General features: G+C 33.5%; 1 protein-coding gene across 1 annotated transcript in view; it reads right to left on the reverse strand.

Annotated features, from left to right (window-relative positions):
• The window catches only part of LOC127724912 (furin-like protease kpc-1), a 40,684-nt gene extending 24,670 nt beyond the window's left edge, over positions 1-16,014 (reverse strand). Inside the window, exons 1-3 of the mRNA XM_052231914.1 lie at positions 15,907-16,014; positions 13,201-13,265; positions 2,173-2,261 (exon numbers count right to left, since the gene is read on the reverse strand). Coding sequence (XP_052087874.1) covers positions 2,173-2,261; positions 13,201-13,265; positions 15,907-16,014 — 262 coding nt within the window. The remainder of the gene's footprint in view (positions 1-2,172; positions 2,262-13,200; positions 13,266-15,906) is intronic.
• Between the last annotated feature and the right edge of the window lie 1,550 nt (positions 16,015-17,564).

The raw sequence follows: 17,564 nt of genomic DNA on the forward strand, positions 1-17,564 counted from the left end.
TTTTTTCTCAATCGATTTATGAATTTCGAACAGCGGTATACTACTGTTGCCTTTATTCATCATGCAATAGTTTTAACACATTAGACTTTTCTACACTTCACACTTGTATTCCCCATCCAAACTAAAAGACAAATTGAAAGAGTAAGGTCCTGCTTTGTATCATTAAAAAGAATGGCCAACATAGATACTAGTATCTTGTTTTAGGGGGGAATAAATCGTTCTTTGTCAAAAATCACTCTGATTCATACAAAAATTATCTCAAATTGTCAAGATGCTTGAAATATATGTTGGAGGACGTGTTTTTCAACAAACAATCGGCAATATATACAAAAATGCATGATTCATGAAATAGTACACAAACAGATTGTCGTCCAAACTTCAGGACACACCAGACAGGTCCATTAAAGATTTTCCGTTCAATTCGGTTCATATGGTAAATAACACAAAAAATACTTCTCTGTTAGGACATTACAAACAGGAATTATTTACCACCAAAAATTATCAATTTTGAGGACTATGAGTCTTTTAAATTCAGATTCGCGGCCGACATAATGTAAATAATGCAATTAAAGATTTTTGACATACACCTTAACATAAATATGATTTAAACTGAATCACCTGTATGATGTCACATGCGGAAACCTATGGGATGGGTAGTAATTGTAAAACTTCAAATTAAATGGTCATGAATAAAGGTTTTTTCTTTAAAATGTTGTGATTTTTGCAAGAGATTCGTTTGAGTTTTAGTTGGAATTTATGAAATAATTTTATTCTAGAAATTTTGTTTTATTTTAAACATGTCTTAATGTCAAATAGATCTCCAGGTTTTTATGAATACTACCTCCGACCCAATATTATAACGTCTAAAGTTTATAAACCAGATATTAGGTCTTCATCATTGGACACTGACGTCATTAAAAACTTCTTCCGAGGCCGGTATGTTATACATATGTAGAAAGACTCAATAAAGTTTCTTTCTACATACTTGGTCGTTCTGTCACACATTGTCAACATCTTCATATAAACAAAAATCTATGAACGATATTAGAAATTTTAAATACAGATATTGCTAAAAAAAAAAGAGAGAAATAAATTTACATAGTTTGCATAATCGATACCTACTCTATTTGTTAATCCTTTTCCATACTTTCAATGTATTTATTAATGTGTGTGTTACATTTGAGGTTGCCGTAGGATTAAACATAGAGCCTTCCAGACGAAACATTGTTTATCAAAATGGTTATCTGATCAATATTTAGAACATACTCATCCATTCTCGTCCAATGGAAAATCAGTATTTTCCCTTCTATTTTTCATAGTACATGGCTTTCCATGCACTATAAAATGCTACACAATGATGATTTTTATTGTTGATTAATTATGCAAGAGAACTCTTAAAAATTCGAAGTGTACAACCCCCCTAGGCAATGTCCAAGGGGTAAGAGAAAAAGAAAACATCATGAGTACTGTTGCTTGTTTAATTACCCGGTACTATAAATTAAATCAGGAGAATAGAACTAAAAAGTATTTCAAGTTGGGATTTCAACGTTGTAATTGTTATTTAATGGTATATATTTGGACCCCCCCCCCCCCCCCCGAAAAAAATTGGAAAGATGACAAAGGTGTTGGTAAAATACATGTAATATTTAATCAAATTTTTATACCAAACCTCAAACTCAATGTAGAACTTAAGTATTGTCTTTAATTACTTGATGTAAATTCAATTCATTGTCCTTTAAATTATCGATTTTTGATTGGTCTGCACGAGAGGGTGACATTCAAAAAATTGTCTCCCGCTCAGCCATGGGATAGAGTAAATTATTTACCTCGTATTTGTCAATCAAAATCTGGCATTTTTACGTGAAGTATAATAACAGCTAATATTATATAGTAATTGTATGACCTTTATTTTATTTTCATGCTCCAGTTGTCCGGATAACTTTTCCGGTTATGATCTATACTTGTTTTTGTTTTACCATTAATCTAAAGAAATTATGAATGATAGGACAAGAAAGTGCCTTTGACAATGCTTTAAAATCAAATTGTAATGGTATAGTATTGCATTAAGATATTTCATACAATAACATTTAAGAGTTCCTCCTTATCTCTACAGGACAATATTTCTTGAAATTGGTGTTACAAATGTATAACCTATATTATTATTACACTCACCTATGAGGGTGGAATTAAATGCGACACCAACTACACAAATACTGTTATCTTTCACCGCTGCAATTAATCCACTAACTTGTGTACCATGACTGAAATATAATATGTCGTAATATAAAATCCGATTACATAATAGAGTTGTCTATATTAAAAAATAACCGTTCAAGTAGCTTGGCGAACGCTGTTAAAAACATTAGATTTTGAAATACTTAAAATCTTTTGCTGTGTTTAATGCACATGACTTGAATAAACTTCAATCAGAAACGTTAGACATGTCGGACCAGAAAAAAAGTTTTCTTTGTGAATAAAAAATCAATATGTAAGCCCGATTTTTTCGGACATCTACATTTGATATATTGTTTTTGATAATTTTATACATAGCATAATTCAATATAAGTTTAAAAACATTGTACTAACAACTTTAACGGTACCAATTGTTATGCACCAGATGTAAAAATATAGAAAAAAAGGTCTTACGGTAATTCGTGTTAACATTCAAAGATCCGATTTAGACATTTTTAGTAGGCTTGCAGAGCCCTCATACATATCAACGACAGTAATATTTCATAAATTCCTCGGGCAGAGATATGGAAATGATACCATAACGATTTTCGAGAAAATTTGTTATTGATGGTGTAAACAGGGGCGCAGGACATTTAAGCGAAATATTTTAAACTACTAGGGGACATTTTAGCGCAGACATTAGAGCCAATTTTAGCGCGGGATTAATCCGTTCACCTGTATTTTCGATAGCCCATTTCAGCGAAAACTTACCTGGTTGAATAATACTCACCTTACTATAACCATGAACAGTAATTTATCCTGGTTTAATGTTTAAGTTGTTTATATGTTCATCATGGAAATACAAGTTGTTGAAACGAATAGAGGAAAGAAAAGTGTAATTTGTGATGGATACCGATATAGGATAGACAAAATATTGAAAGACCAAGAAATAGCATGGAGTTGTTCGGTAAATATTTATAGAATAACTAATCGAAGAATTCAAATAGAGAAAAATATTCAACGAGTGACCGAACAACACATTAATTCACGAGTTAATTATCAGTGTTGTTCGGTCACGAGTTGAATATTTTTCGAAATTTGAATTCTTTGATTAGTTATTCTTTTTATTACATTGGCAAATGGCTTTTTTATGAAATTAAAGTAGAAAACGTAAGGAACTATATCTTTTTCGACGCATTCACAATTTGTTTTGATTCGACGTTATCGACGTCTTCACAACGCCTATTGTTGTATGACGTCAGAGGAGTGAAATAACCACGTTTATTTCACATGTGAAATTATCGGTTTTTATTTCACTGGGAAATCAATGTTATTCATTGCAACCAATATGATAATAATTAATATCTATATGAAATGCACAAAATTATATTAAACCTTTTATATTTAGATAAAAGACGCTAAATGAAAAAAAATATATATATAAGATTTTATTATACACACAGCCGTTAATAAATAGGATGTAGTTTTTCTCATTGTTGAAGGCCTATAACTGCTTACATCTCAAGTATCAATTTTATAAACCTCTTATATTTACAGATAAAAGACTGCAAAGCTAGATTAAGGACAGAAAGCATCTATTATCATTAAGCAAACACACAGCCATAATCATGAACGACAGATTGAACGCCACATCCTTCGTACACGAGCTAAACGAAAAACTGACGATGATATCTCACAAAGGCCTTCTAAGATCATACGCACAGAGTTTATACAGAGTATGGATGAGGAAAATTTGCAAACAAAGGACCTAAAATGTATTACACAAGTTATTTACAGAAAAAAGACGTTAAACACATCCTCCTCTTCCGAAATCTAATTATTATTATAATGGGTTAAAAATATGGCGCTAAAATGGGCATTGACAATTTTAATTTTCGCTAAAATGGGTTAAAAATCTGGCGCTAAACTGGGTTCTACTTAGGCGCTAAAACGTTCGATTTTTTTCAATGCGCTTAAATGTCCTCCGCCGGTAAACAGAGTATCCAAAATAAAGCCAATAGTAGTATACCGCTGTTCAATATATAGTCATAAATCAATTTAACTGAAACAAATCCGGGTCACAAACCAAAACTGAAACAAACAAAACGGAACAACAGAAACACTGAACTGCTACAAACACAAACGCCAACATACATAGAAACGGACTATGTGATAACATCTGCCATATTCCTGACTTGGTACAGGACATTTAAAGAAAAAAAGGTGGGTTGAACCTGGTTTTATGGCTAGACAATTTTGAAACATCCCGCTTATATGACAATGTTAAAAATACCGCTAAAATGACAACATTACGTGACAGGAATACAGTACAAATAAATGCAAGAACATTCAGGACAGAGATATACACAAATAAATAATATAATAGTACATTTCAAAATGTAAACCACAGAATAACCACGAACACCTAAAATTAATTTACGACAGAACACAAATACAGCACAATGGAATAATGAACTGTGCGTCACACGGATGTATCCACGCCACAAAAAGTGACGTCACAGGTAAATTTCAAAAAATAGAATGTAAAAAGCCGGTTGGATATACGTCTGGATATTCAAAATTGCGAATAAGTAGAGATAGTGGTTCAAGAGATCGTCAAATTACTTCAAGACCCTTTCTGATCCTTAAATTATTCCTTCAATCTTTATATATATATGAAATTGATCAATAATTAAGGAAAAATAGATGCAGATTCTTGAAAAGGAATTTTCGGCAACTTATATCAGTATCATCTTTGAATTATAAGGCAAAGAGTCAGTTTGATATTCAAACCACATTTCAAAAGATCAACAGAGATTGCAGACCTACCGGATCATTCTGTCTCAACTGAATTGTCGTAGACGTAGTCCTATCAAAACGATTTTCAGGCCACTTAAATTCTGTGGTATGTAAAGAGGACTCAAAAGGCCAGTTTTATATTCAAATTTGGGAGAGAGAGGAAAGGCAATAAAGGTTCATGGCAACATGAGAATACTTGCTGAGCCGTCCTGGTCTTGAATAGTCATTAAATTTAGCTTAAAACGAGGGACGAAATTTTGTAGGGTACAGAAATGGAAAGGCCAAAATAAATCTAAGTTTCACTTTTCGCTACTTAAAGTTCTACAACTTAACAACGATAAAAGCTAAAATTGTGAAAATCGAACTTGACCTTCATTTTTCATTTGAAAAAAATTCGTCAAAGCGTTTTCAAGTATTGATCGGACAACGCTCTAAGTATCACTTTTCGCTACCTAAAGGTCTACAACTCGTGAAAATCATTTAGTCACAGGAAACAACATACCTAAGTTTGAGAAGATTTCGTCAAAGCGTTTTCAAGTTATCAAGTTTTCTTCGGAAATCCGATTAAAATCATGGCTGATCCTCATATACTAGTTACTACTTTTCATGATAACCATAATTCTTTCTGTTTAGAAAAATTCAACTTTTGACTAACCTGAGGTAATTGAACATAACGGATTATTGAAGTCGAACGAATTTCATTAAGTGATATTGAAACCCATAAATGATTTTTTATTATTTTTTTTCTTCGTTAAATATTGCATTTCCATATTGCCGAAACTGAGCAATGTAAATCTGAATCAGACCATTATAATATTGCAAGTACGTGCTGTTGTTAGACAATTCCACGCCAGAAACTCCTCTTATCGCCTTTACAACAACGGTAGCGGCAGACGGGATTTGTTGATGACCACCCATAATCAGATCAATATGTAGTGACAACGCCACTTCAATAAAATTTGTTTACGCAACTTCATTTGCGAGACATGTTTACGGTCGCAACGACAACTGCTAATCAAGTCGTCGAATGCCATGGCAGGCAGATTCATGCCATAAATATTCCCAATATACTGAAATGCCAAAGAATTGACTGCAGAAAAAACATTTTAAGCCCTAACATTAAACCCGCACAATTGTCAAAACACACTGTTGAGTGGGACAGAGGACAAATCAGAACTCAAAACATGCCCAACAGAATTAGTTGACTTTTCTGTCAATTATTTATTGACGAGCCTACGACAAAAGAGAGACATATCGATCCTAGATTCCGTCGTCAGCGCCGGTGTCGGCGGCGTCAACATTTAGGTTCAGTCTCTGGTTAAAGTTTTTTTTAGACATCAATTACTTTATCAAACCTTCATGGAATTTTATGCAATTTGGACAGAGGCTAAAAGTACAGTATCCAGAACAAAATTTGGAAAATAACTATTTTCATTTTTTCTGTATTGTACTGATAAATATCCTTAGATTTTTTTTACAGTATACAAGTAAATACAGTATGGGGTTAAAGTTTGTTACACATCAATTACTTTGTCAAAGCTTCATAAAATTTGATAAAGAGATAATGTCTAAAGCAAACGTTGGAAAATATATTTTTTTTCACTTTCAGTATTTTTCTGATAGATGGACTTAGATTTGTACAGTTAACATTTACAGACAGTCTGGAATTAATTTTTTTTACATGATACATTTGTAAACATTCATGCATTTTTGTGAAACTTGGACAGACGCTAACCTTCAAGACCAAGAAAAAGCACCTAAAGAAAATGTTTGATTTTTTTTTTTTAAATTCTGTACTTTACTGATAAATGGACTCACCTTTTAAGTCAACATTACACTTTTACACTGAGACACAGGGTTCGGCGAAACACCTTATGAATTTTGTAAAAATAAGGAGGTGTGGTATGATTGCCAGTGAGACAATTATTTATGGGTTGGTTACAATCAGTCATTGCCTTCGACGGTGACACATCCATTGATATGGGAAAAACCTGGGTTTCAGTGCATACTAAATGATTTAAAAAAAAAATAAACATGACGTTATCAATTCAACTTTCGAAATGCAATTTTTTTTAGACAATGGAGTAATGAATAAAATTTATGTTTATACATATAAATGTATTTAACAGAATTGCATATTTAAAAATGAGAATTAATAAAAAAAAAATGTACTGTTGCGTTTCTAAAGTCCGTCAGTATACCACTGATGAAAAGTTTTAGAAATGGTATTCATAACAGCGAAATATCCAGTATATTAATATTAATCGCTTCAATAAATGTGCATTTAGAAAAATATAAATACAATAACATGTGCATTTTATTTGAATATTTGATTAATTTTATATTATATGAAAAGTTTTCCCTTGCTTTCTTTACTGCAAACATTGAAAGATGTTCCTATAAAATGTATGTCCTAATGGTCGCATCGTATTTTACTGGTAATTCACTGTCCTTCGTTCGGAAAAGTTTGTGTTTATATCTCACCCTCCCCTCCCCAAATAAAAAAAATGCAGAATAATTGTAAGCAACACGTCTGACACAATACACAATGTCATCTTCTATTTTCATATGAACAGAACAAAACATATGTTAGTAACTCATGAGATGGGAAGTTTACTCAATATTTTATATTTTATCAATTGACATTTTTTATTCAGTGTCCTGTGATAAGATTGGTCACAACGGGACATTGAACGTTAATAGTCACGTTGAAAGTTACCTCCCCTGAAACATCGAATATTTGGTAGCATTCCCTCACATCAATACTAATAAAATAAGTCCACTCTTTGAGGCTTAACATTGACAAAATATTGAATAAATCATATCTTATACACACAAGTAGTCTGTAAAATTTACCCTTCCAGATTTTTTTTATTCCGTGTAATGAAAAAAATACTGATATCTTACGAATTTCAACTTCTTTCCGTTATGATTGTTTTGATATTGGTGGGACAAGGGCTTCCGGTTTGTTACAAGCTTACATTGAAGGAACTACTTATTCAAGGCCTTATTGATATACCGGACTCAAAGGAAATTTCAAAACGGAAAGTCCCTTATTAAATGACAAAATCAAAAGCTCAAACACATCAAACGAATAGAAAACAACTGTCATAAAAATTATTATTATATTAAAATAACAACATAGGATAATTTTATAAAATTAAGTGGTAAATTTATATATATATTTTTGAATTCCAACTTTTCAAAATAACGATTTTTATTTTATAAATGAGTAAATCAAAACCCTATACAGACCTCATTTACAACTGACTAATAACTGTTCTGCACAAGAACTAACTGCTTATATGTATTTGATGTTTTTAATCTGTCAGTAATCATGGAATAGATTTGTAAAAACCAGACCTTATGAAAACAGTAAGTAAACTCTTCCAACAATTAGTTATTTATACAGCTTGTTTCTCAACTTCTAATCGAACAGACCTAGATGCATAAGGTCCTTCACAATATTAAGGTAAATGTTCATTTTTGGTTTTGATTCTGTATTTTTTTTATACACTACGTAACATGCAAATGCAAAATGATTAGTGTTGTCTGTTCAGTCCAATTTTATTAATAAATCTTGTTTTGTTAAGATTTTTTAAAATAAAAAAAACTATGCCTGTAAACTTCAATGAATAAAACCGTATCTAAATAGCCTAAATGTAACAGTTATGTAGGTCTGAGTGGCTCTTTCAAAACGTGTATAAATGAAATATTTTCGCAAGGTTGATAATCATTCTTAAATTGAAATGTATTATATGAAAACAAACTTTTATTTTAGTCGTTCGTCATCCCCTTTACACGTCAAAATGAAGCATAAACCCATTAAAAAAAACCCAAAAAACACACGTTTACCTTCTTAGTTTTATAATTGCCTGACATAATCATATATTGTAAATCGTAATAAAACAGTAGATAAGAACAATAGTAAAATAATATTTAAAAAAAATATATATTAGTGTTCAGTCATGTAGTATAAAATGGCAATAAAATAAAATTAAAAAAAAAACATAAAACATTTTGCACTAATATTAAGTAATTTAAATGGAAATGTTACATTATAGCATTGTACAAGATCTTGTTTTGGTGTACTATGTAGTACTACATGGAACAATCTATGAAGTAATTGATTGTTGTTTGCTTTACGTCCTGTGGCAAATATTTCATGCATATTCATGACGAAAACACGTAAATTTTATATATAATAGGTAGGTATTGCAATTATAGGAGGTAGACGGTGAGGTTGGACGTAAAACTTAGAATACCACTGGAAAATGAGGGTATTATTGATAAGGACAGAAATTTAGCCTTGAAACAGCTGGCCACATCCGGACATCTCAAATAATTGGTGCAAGTGTTTTTTAATTTGCAGAGAGCGTTGATCCATCATGTTCATGGAATCTACTCTGAAGTCGGCCATCGATATTTACGTGTAGTTTCCAATATCATTTAATGTATCTAATTTAGGTTGGATACATTTAGCTCGCTTTAGTAACTGTGAGAATTCTGTGAAACTGTATTGTTTATTGTACTTGAGTTTTTGGTATGATATTCTATACATGTACTACCGACCTCCTGTTTGGTCTCATGGGAGCGTGTTCGCCTCGAGAGCGGGATTTGGTTGGTTCGAACCACAACCGGTTCAAACAAAGACGTTAAAGTTGGTATTTGCTGTTTCAACCCTTAACACGTGGCATTTAAGAGTACGAGCAAAGAGGTAGAAATGTGTCCGGGTAGGGTGACTTTTCTTCCTGTGAACTGTTACCTTGTGAACTTAAACATTAAAAATCCGGCTTACCGTGTCGTTCTCGTACAAAGCAGAATTAGTATAATTTATATTATATTTACATTTTATAGTCCTGAATATGCATTTAATTTGCCGCTGGACGTTAAGCAGCCACCCATTATCATCTTTTATCTTGCCGTTACTATATAGTGAAGTGTTTTTCGTCTACTTGTTTATATTGCACCTTCTTTGATCTCCACTGATTGAAGTTAAAAAAAAAGGCAGGTGATATTTTTCAACTATACACTTGTTTCTGTTGGGATTTTTTTTAATGTGAATAATAATAAATTAAATGTGCCTTTTGGGATACCTTTTACGGTAAATATTATTAAATCAACTCCGTATTTTTTAGTCTTGGGGCGGTTTTGAGCTAATTAATCAGTACAGGCATCTTTCTACTGTATGTTGACTCTTAATATTTTGATTTATCTGTGTCGTTGGGTTGCTGTCGCATTAATGTATACCTAAATCTCATTTTTTTCAAAACCAAAGGATTGACTTGGGTATAGAAATATTGACATCTCGGGACTTCTACCGTCCGACAGTAAAACCTATATAAAGGGGTGCGTCTGTTTGGCTGTGCGGATGTATGAACACGCAGCTATACGTCCGGTCGAAAAAGAAATGTCGTATATCCGATGCCTCGTGCTGTGAGTGTTTCACGCTATCTATACGTTTTTGGGGCCCTTTATAGCTTGCTGTTCGGTGTAAGCCAAGGCCCCGTGTTGAAGACCGTACTTTGACCTATAATGGTTTACTTTTATAAATTTTGACTTGGATGGAGAGTTGTCCCATTGGCACTCATACCACATCTTCTTATATCTAGTTAAAGAACCTTTTGAACAACTCTTTGAGGGGGAAATACGATCTACGCACAAGTTAAATAATTAAAATCGTTCACGAAACAACAACAAAGGTCAGCTAAATCTTCAAATAAGTCGCATGGTTGATTTTAACACATTTTTTGCGCCTTTTGCAAGGACAATTGTAGATGAAGAAAACTTTAAATAACAAAACCAATCAGTAAGACAGTATCTAAAAATTAAACGAAAACAGCCAAAATAAGTTGAATCCTTATATAAATTGTAGCCCTTTAAAACATTTTTTTTATCCATTTTTGCTTTTAAGACAACTATATCAGATAAAAAAAAACCTTGAAACAGCAAATTTTGTCATCTAGACGAGACTGCAATCGTCGTACGCTTCAATAGATCTATATGAGTTATCGCTACTCAATGAAGGTTTTTTCAGTTCTACTCCCCCCGCTAGTTTATTGCAGATCTTCTTGATATTGGTGAAAAAATCTAAAATAAAATCATAAAACATCAAAGGTCCTTACATTGTTTCATTATGATTCCATTCTTGATCTTCAAACACCATGTTATAAATCAATCCCATTGTTTGTCGCCATTTTACCATTCGACCAATCGATTTACAAAAAAATATTCAACGTATTTTTCATATGTAGGATATAATATTATAGACGTTTTCAAACGTATCCATGTAAATGCAAATTCAAAAATGTCATTTCTACTGAAATCCTCGCTTAAAAAATCACATATGACATCAAATATATAAAAAATGGGAAACTGTTTGAGACAATTATCAACTAAAGACTAATGATTATACATCACTAAATGAAGCAGATTGTTTCATTGCTTCCTTAATGTCCAGTGGAAAACATGTCATGCATAATCACGAGATGCAAAGTGGATCGACCTGAAGCAAATGTTAACAATTTTAGAGTAACACTTTAATAAGATAGAGCGTTGACCAGATTGTTTGATTGTTGGTTGCTTAACGTCCAGTGACAAATATTTCAGGCATGTTCGTTGGCTAGAGGTAAATCGTATGCCGTACTAGAATAAAGTTGAACCATGATCAAAATCGTAAGTTAAGCTATTAGCCCCCCTCCCCCTTCCCTCCTTTTTTTTCACCACCGCAGACGAATACCAAAAACAAAACGAAATGAATTTACGATCAATAACGGCCACTATAAGTAAATGAGATATGGACTTATTCTGTAAATAAATTCCTATTGAAGCCCACATTTCCCGGTTTCGGACAGGTTTGTTATTTCATCCAAATACCGTCTGATTGTTGATGGTATTTCGCTGGCTGTTTTTCCGGATCCTATTTTGAACTCCCTGATTCTGAGAGCGTGTGTCTAATTAGTCATGCAAGATTAACTTTTAGTAAATAGAACCTCAGCCTTAAGACCTACACCGGGTTAATAAGTTCGAGGTACAATAAGTAAACAAAAGAGATCCTTTAAGAAATGAGATCGTCCCAGGTATCTTAGATAATTATTTTGCGTTGAATAACAATGACAAATGCACGAACAGGTTTGTAAAGCTAGCTTAACCTCTCATTTGTATCAGTCGCATAAGATTCCATTATATTGACAAAAATGTGTGAACAAGACAAACAGACATAATAGGTAAAAATGTCAAAAATTGGGGTACAGCAGTCTTCATAACTTTTTATTAATCAAAATAAACACCCAAAAAGGATGTCACAGTGATCCCCAGTCTTTAAGTTTTCGTTTGATACAAACACACCGCTATAACTAAATATTTTAAAAGTTTTAGCTATGAGTATAAACTATTTTGTTTTAGATATGCACTGAAGTCTGGTATGTTACCAGACCGGTTCCTGAATAAGTGGTTCAACACCATAACAATATCTTAACCAAACATTATAAATGCCATGTTTTGTGAAAATGTATATATCTTTTTGACCCTATTCTTTTTCGCAACCTAAGTCCCTGATTCACGTTCACCAAGACAATTTTTGAACTGATTAGCGTTCGCACCGGGTCGTTTCGCCCCGATTTTGGTTACCCATAGTAATTTTGCATACATGTAGTCATGGGGATATAAAGGCTTTAGAGTGTAATCTATCAAAAGTCTTTAATGAGGACTAACGATGGTCGTTTTAATCTTCACAAAAACAAAATCACCCGTTCCGTTAGTTGATAGACTTCTCCCTATTTTGAATTTACCTTGTTGTTCGTTATTTGTGTTATACTTTTTAGATGATAAAAAGTACGACTTCCTTGATTTTCTCAACAAGCATCCAAACAGTCTCAACAATTGATGCTGCAGTTATCTACAGTATAATATGTAAATGTTCAACAGAGTACTGTGACATCAAATAAAGAAATTAATACGTTATCAAAAAATTGAAAACAACACGTTTAATAATTTCATGCGTCCGAAGCGCTTTTCTAAATTTGCCTTCATCAGGAACGCTCAATGCCAAACATTTGAAATCCGAGGGATGTATAAGTACCGAAACAGTCGAAGAGCTATACGACAAAAAATACCTAAAACAAATAGCCAAATTCATCTAAGGTCAACTTTGCCTGAGGGAGTTGAAACCTTAAACATCCGAAATTATCTTCTGTATATTGTATAGTATATAGGAAGGAATATTCTTACCTGTAGCCTGAAGATGGGTTTGGATCATCATCGAAATTATAAATGTCCAGGTCATTGGCAGTATCCTGAAACAAAAAAGTATTCATTAATGAATATACAATGTTTATGTTAAGAATCTCCAAATGATATGAAATATATCTCAGAAAACATCGACTATCATTTATATATATATATATATATATATATAAGAAGATGTGGTCTGAGCGCCAATGAGACAACTCTCCATCCAAGTCACAATTTGTAAAAGTAAACCATTGTAGGTCAAAGTACGGCCTTCAACACGGAGCCTTGGCTCACATCGAACAGCAAGCTATAAAAGGCATGTCTAACAAAATTGCTGGTATTTAATTAAAGAATGCATCAAACTCATAACATACAGGGAGATAACTCTGTAAAAATCAGCTGAACGTTTTAATCACGTTCTATTGTAAAGGAAATATAAAGCTTCTCAATGATCGAAATTAATGTTTGTCAAACTGCATTATATCCAATGAAATTTTTCCGATAAAGTATGTGGTTCAAGTTTTTGAAATTTTCATATTTTTGTCAATGGGTCAAAGTAAATATTTTGTCAAAATTTTATGAAAACCAAACGAGCCATATTAATTTTAGTCAAAGTGCTTGGTACCACCTTAAATAGTTTTAAACACCTGTTTATTGTGAAAGATTGTGAGTTGGCCTTTAGCGTTTACATTTAAAGCAACTTTTGAGCATTATTCAGTTCGATTAGATATATTTAAACAATAAAGGATTAACGAAATGGTGCTGATTGGATCACATTGTTCCAGAAAGCGATTAGTTAATGAACTAGTATAAATCAACATGCAGACATCTTATACGTTCAGGTATTTCACATCCAATCTTTTATGGTAATATTCAATACAAAGCACAACAATGCCGTCATTCATCTCAAAAGATAACCAAACCTTTAAACAGACTTATTCAGAAGGGATATAGTTACGATACTGTTGTCCGGGTCATTAAAGATGGCATATTTCGGAATTAATATTGATTCACTCATAGGGTCTTTGCATCGGAAATAAACACATTTATTTTGAAACCAGTTGTTGGCATGATACGGGTTATGTTCTTCTCATATATTTTATGATGGTATGATACTAAACCCATAACGGGAGGGATTGTGCTTGGTTTTCATACGAGGAAGACATAATCTTTCAATCAGTTTAATTGAGGTCTGGAGCTAGCATGTCAGTAACTGCTAGTAGACCTTTGTTAATTTATGTATCATTGTCATTTTGCTTAGTTTTTCTGTTACCTATTCTGACATCGGACTCGGACGGACTTCTTTTAAACTGAATTTCATTGTGCGTATTGCTGAATGTTTTTTTATTCTACATTAGCTAGAGGTATGGGGGAGGGTTGAGATCTCACAGAACATGCTTAATGGTTTACTTTTATAAATTTTGACTTGGATGGAGAGTTGTCTCATTGGCACTTAAACCACATCTTCTTATATCTATTAACCCCGCCGCACAGGTCAGGAGCCTCTGGCCTTTGTTTGTCTTGTATGTTTTTTAATCTTAGTTCATTTATATGTTTCTGAGTTTAGTGTGACGTCTATTTTCACTGAACTAGTACACATTTTTTTTAGGGGCCAGCTGAAGCTCGCCTCCGGGTGAGGGATTTTCTCGCTGTGTTGTAGATCCATTGGTGGCCTTGGACTGTTTTCTGCTCTTTGGTCCTGTTGCACATATTTTATCTATCCAGGGGCAATAACTTAAAAAAAAAAACTTTTTTTCGTTGTTCTTTATAACAATTCATAAATAAAAAGCGTGCGTGGGGGACAAAAAAGTTTTTTTTATTGTATACTAAATAATTATTTCAAACAGACATTCAAGGGCATTACTTATAGTATACTATAAGTTTTATAAAAAAACTGTATCCGTGAGAGCGCTAACGAAGCCATTTTCCATAAATTAAATATTTCCAAGGGTCGTAACTCTTTTTTTAAAAAGTCGATCGTCCGGCATTATAAAACTTGTCCGAGATATTGCTGATATTAACTTATAGTATAAGTTTTATAAAAGTCTGGCAAGAACTGTACCAGTGAGAGCGATAACGAAGCCATTTTCCATAAATTTAATATTTCCAAGGGGAATAACTCTTTAAAAAAAATGTCGATCGGCCACCATTATAAAACTTGTCCGAGATATTGCTGATATTTACCTATAGTATAAGTTTTATAAAAGTCTGGCAAGAACTGTACCAGTGAGAGCGCTAAAAAGACCGGACGGACAGACGGACACACGAACGGACGGACGGACGCCCAGTATTTCTATGTCCTCCGCAACGCGTTACGCGGGGGACAATAAAGTGTTTATGGAATGACTTTTTAAAAAAAAACACCCCGTATCAACCCTCGACCAATGTAATGCCAAGAGCAGACCTCTCGGGATTTACTTGCGGTTTTGGCTTGATCACTGTGTATTATCACCACCATATTTATAGGTATCCTTGGCCTTGGTACCTATATGTTGGTATATGTACAGTACAGTAATGTAGTTTTTCTTAGACAATGAACAGAGAACCAGGCCAAGGGTAACTATATCCGGTGGTGATGATATACACAGTGTTGATACAGGTGTGCTATTGAAAAAGATACCTGATATTCTCTTTTTATATTTGTGACATTTTTGGCCCCGAGCAATGACCTTGTTATTCATAAATTTCATAATTGATACTTACAACATTTGCAGCTAAATCAGGATGGTCGGTTTGTATTCCATCGTCCAATACTGCAATAACGATACCAGTTCCAGTGTAACCTGCTGACCAGGCGCTACTGACCTTCATTGTTGGGCTAACATCGTCATTCTGAAAATGATAATTGTGATTCTTATTTCTTCAACTTTTCGTGCATTTACCCGATTCATGACACTTTGGATTCTTTTTTGGAACGTGCCGGTACATTCATTAACTTTCGGATATGATTTTTGGAAAAATAATTTCGGAATATTGTTATCAGGGTCTTTCAATAAATTATAAATAATGGTAGTTTTACCACTTTCTTCCAATAATAATGATATTTCGATATATGAATTTTCTAAAATGCTCGGCAAGCTTCACATATACAATTAAAAAAAATGTAGCTATCTAAATTAGACAAATTTTACAATTATGTGTGATAGAATCTACGTTTATATACTTATTTACTTAATACATGTATATGTGTAGCGGGAAAACATTTTTACGTTATCTTTCACGAGTTTGATATAATTAAAAAAACTGAAATAAACGAACTATAGGCTCACCTAGTTGGTTTCTGCCCAAAACACAACGAAGGGTAAACAAATCGTCATTTAAGAGCAATCACCTCTGTAAAGTGTCTGATATCGCTTTAAGCAAAATTTGACATGTGTAGATCTTGCTGATCATGTTTTGCTGTTGAAAGTGTCTATCTTCCCATTATAGTTTTCAAGATAATAGGCATAAAAAATCCCACTAAAAATGGGTAAAAATCGTCATTAAAGAGCAACAACTGCTATCAGAAGTCGACTAACGATTAACTGGCCATTAAGCCGGGGTCACACAATTGCGATTTTGCTGCCGTGCTTGATAGGACCATTCCCGATTAAAATTTGTTAAAAGTCTGATCAAGATCCTGTGAATCGAGGCTGGAAATTCAAACTTTTATTAAAATTTGTAAAAAAACAATTATCTAATCACGACAACAATCAGATATTGTCCAGGAAGCGTCCAAATTCAGCCGTTTCCATCCGAATATGGCCCGACTATCCCGTTTTCAATCCGATTCTAATCCGATTTGTATCTTCCCATGGTAAAAAAACAACAGAATCTGTCCCAACAGCGTCCCGATTCTGCCGAATGCGACCCGACAGACATCAGACAGTGAACCGACGCTGACGGAAGATATCCGTTAGAAAACTGTCGCCATATTCGGGATGAGCAGGTACTGTCGGAACACATTGCTATTACAGTCTGCTGTATTGCATTGCAACCGGTTTTGTCTGGACTCAGTCGTATCGTGTTATGTAATTGACTGGACTCTGACGTGGGTATTATTGCCGAATTTCGTATAAAAGACGGTTCGCATTCAGGATGCAATCTGGACTCAATCGGCAAAAAAACTGCAATGACAGATTTCTCCAGACCATGATGCCCGTTCCACAGGACACCGTCCAGAAAACAGAAAACATTGTTACGATTTTGATCCGATACAGCAGAATCTGTCACGACATAGTCACGATTATAATCCGACTTGACAAAATCGGCTGAGTTTCCCCGAATGTTACGGGACGCACCTAAATGTCGGGGGTGCCTGGCCGACCTCTCCGGACCATTCCCGATCCGTAGGAATCTGTTACGAACCTTTACGACTGCGT

The sequence above is a fragment of the Mytilus californianus genome, unplaced genomic scaffold, assembly GCF_021869535.1.
Source record: "Mytilus californianus isolate M0D057914Y unplaced genomic scaffold, xbMytCali1.0.p SCAF_14, whole genome shotgun sequence".
In the NCBI taxonomy this organism is placed as follows: Eukaryota; Metazoa; Mollusca; class Bivalvia; order Mytilida; family Mytilidae; genus Mytilus; species Mytilus californianus.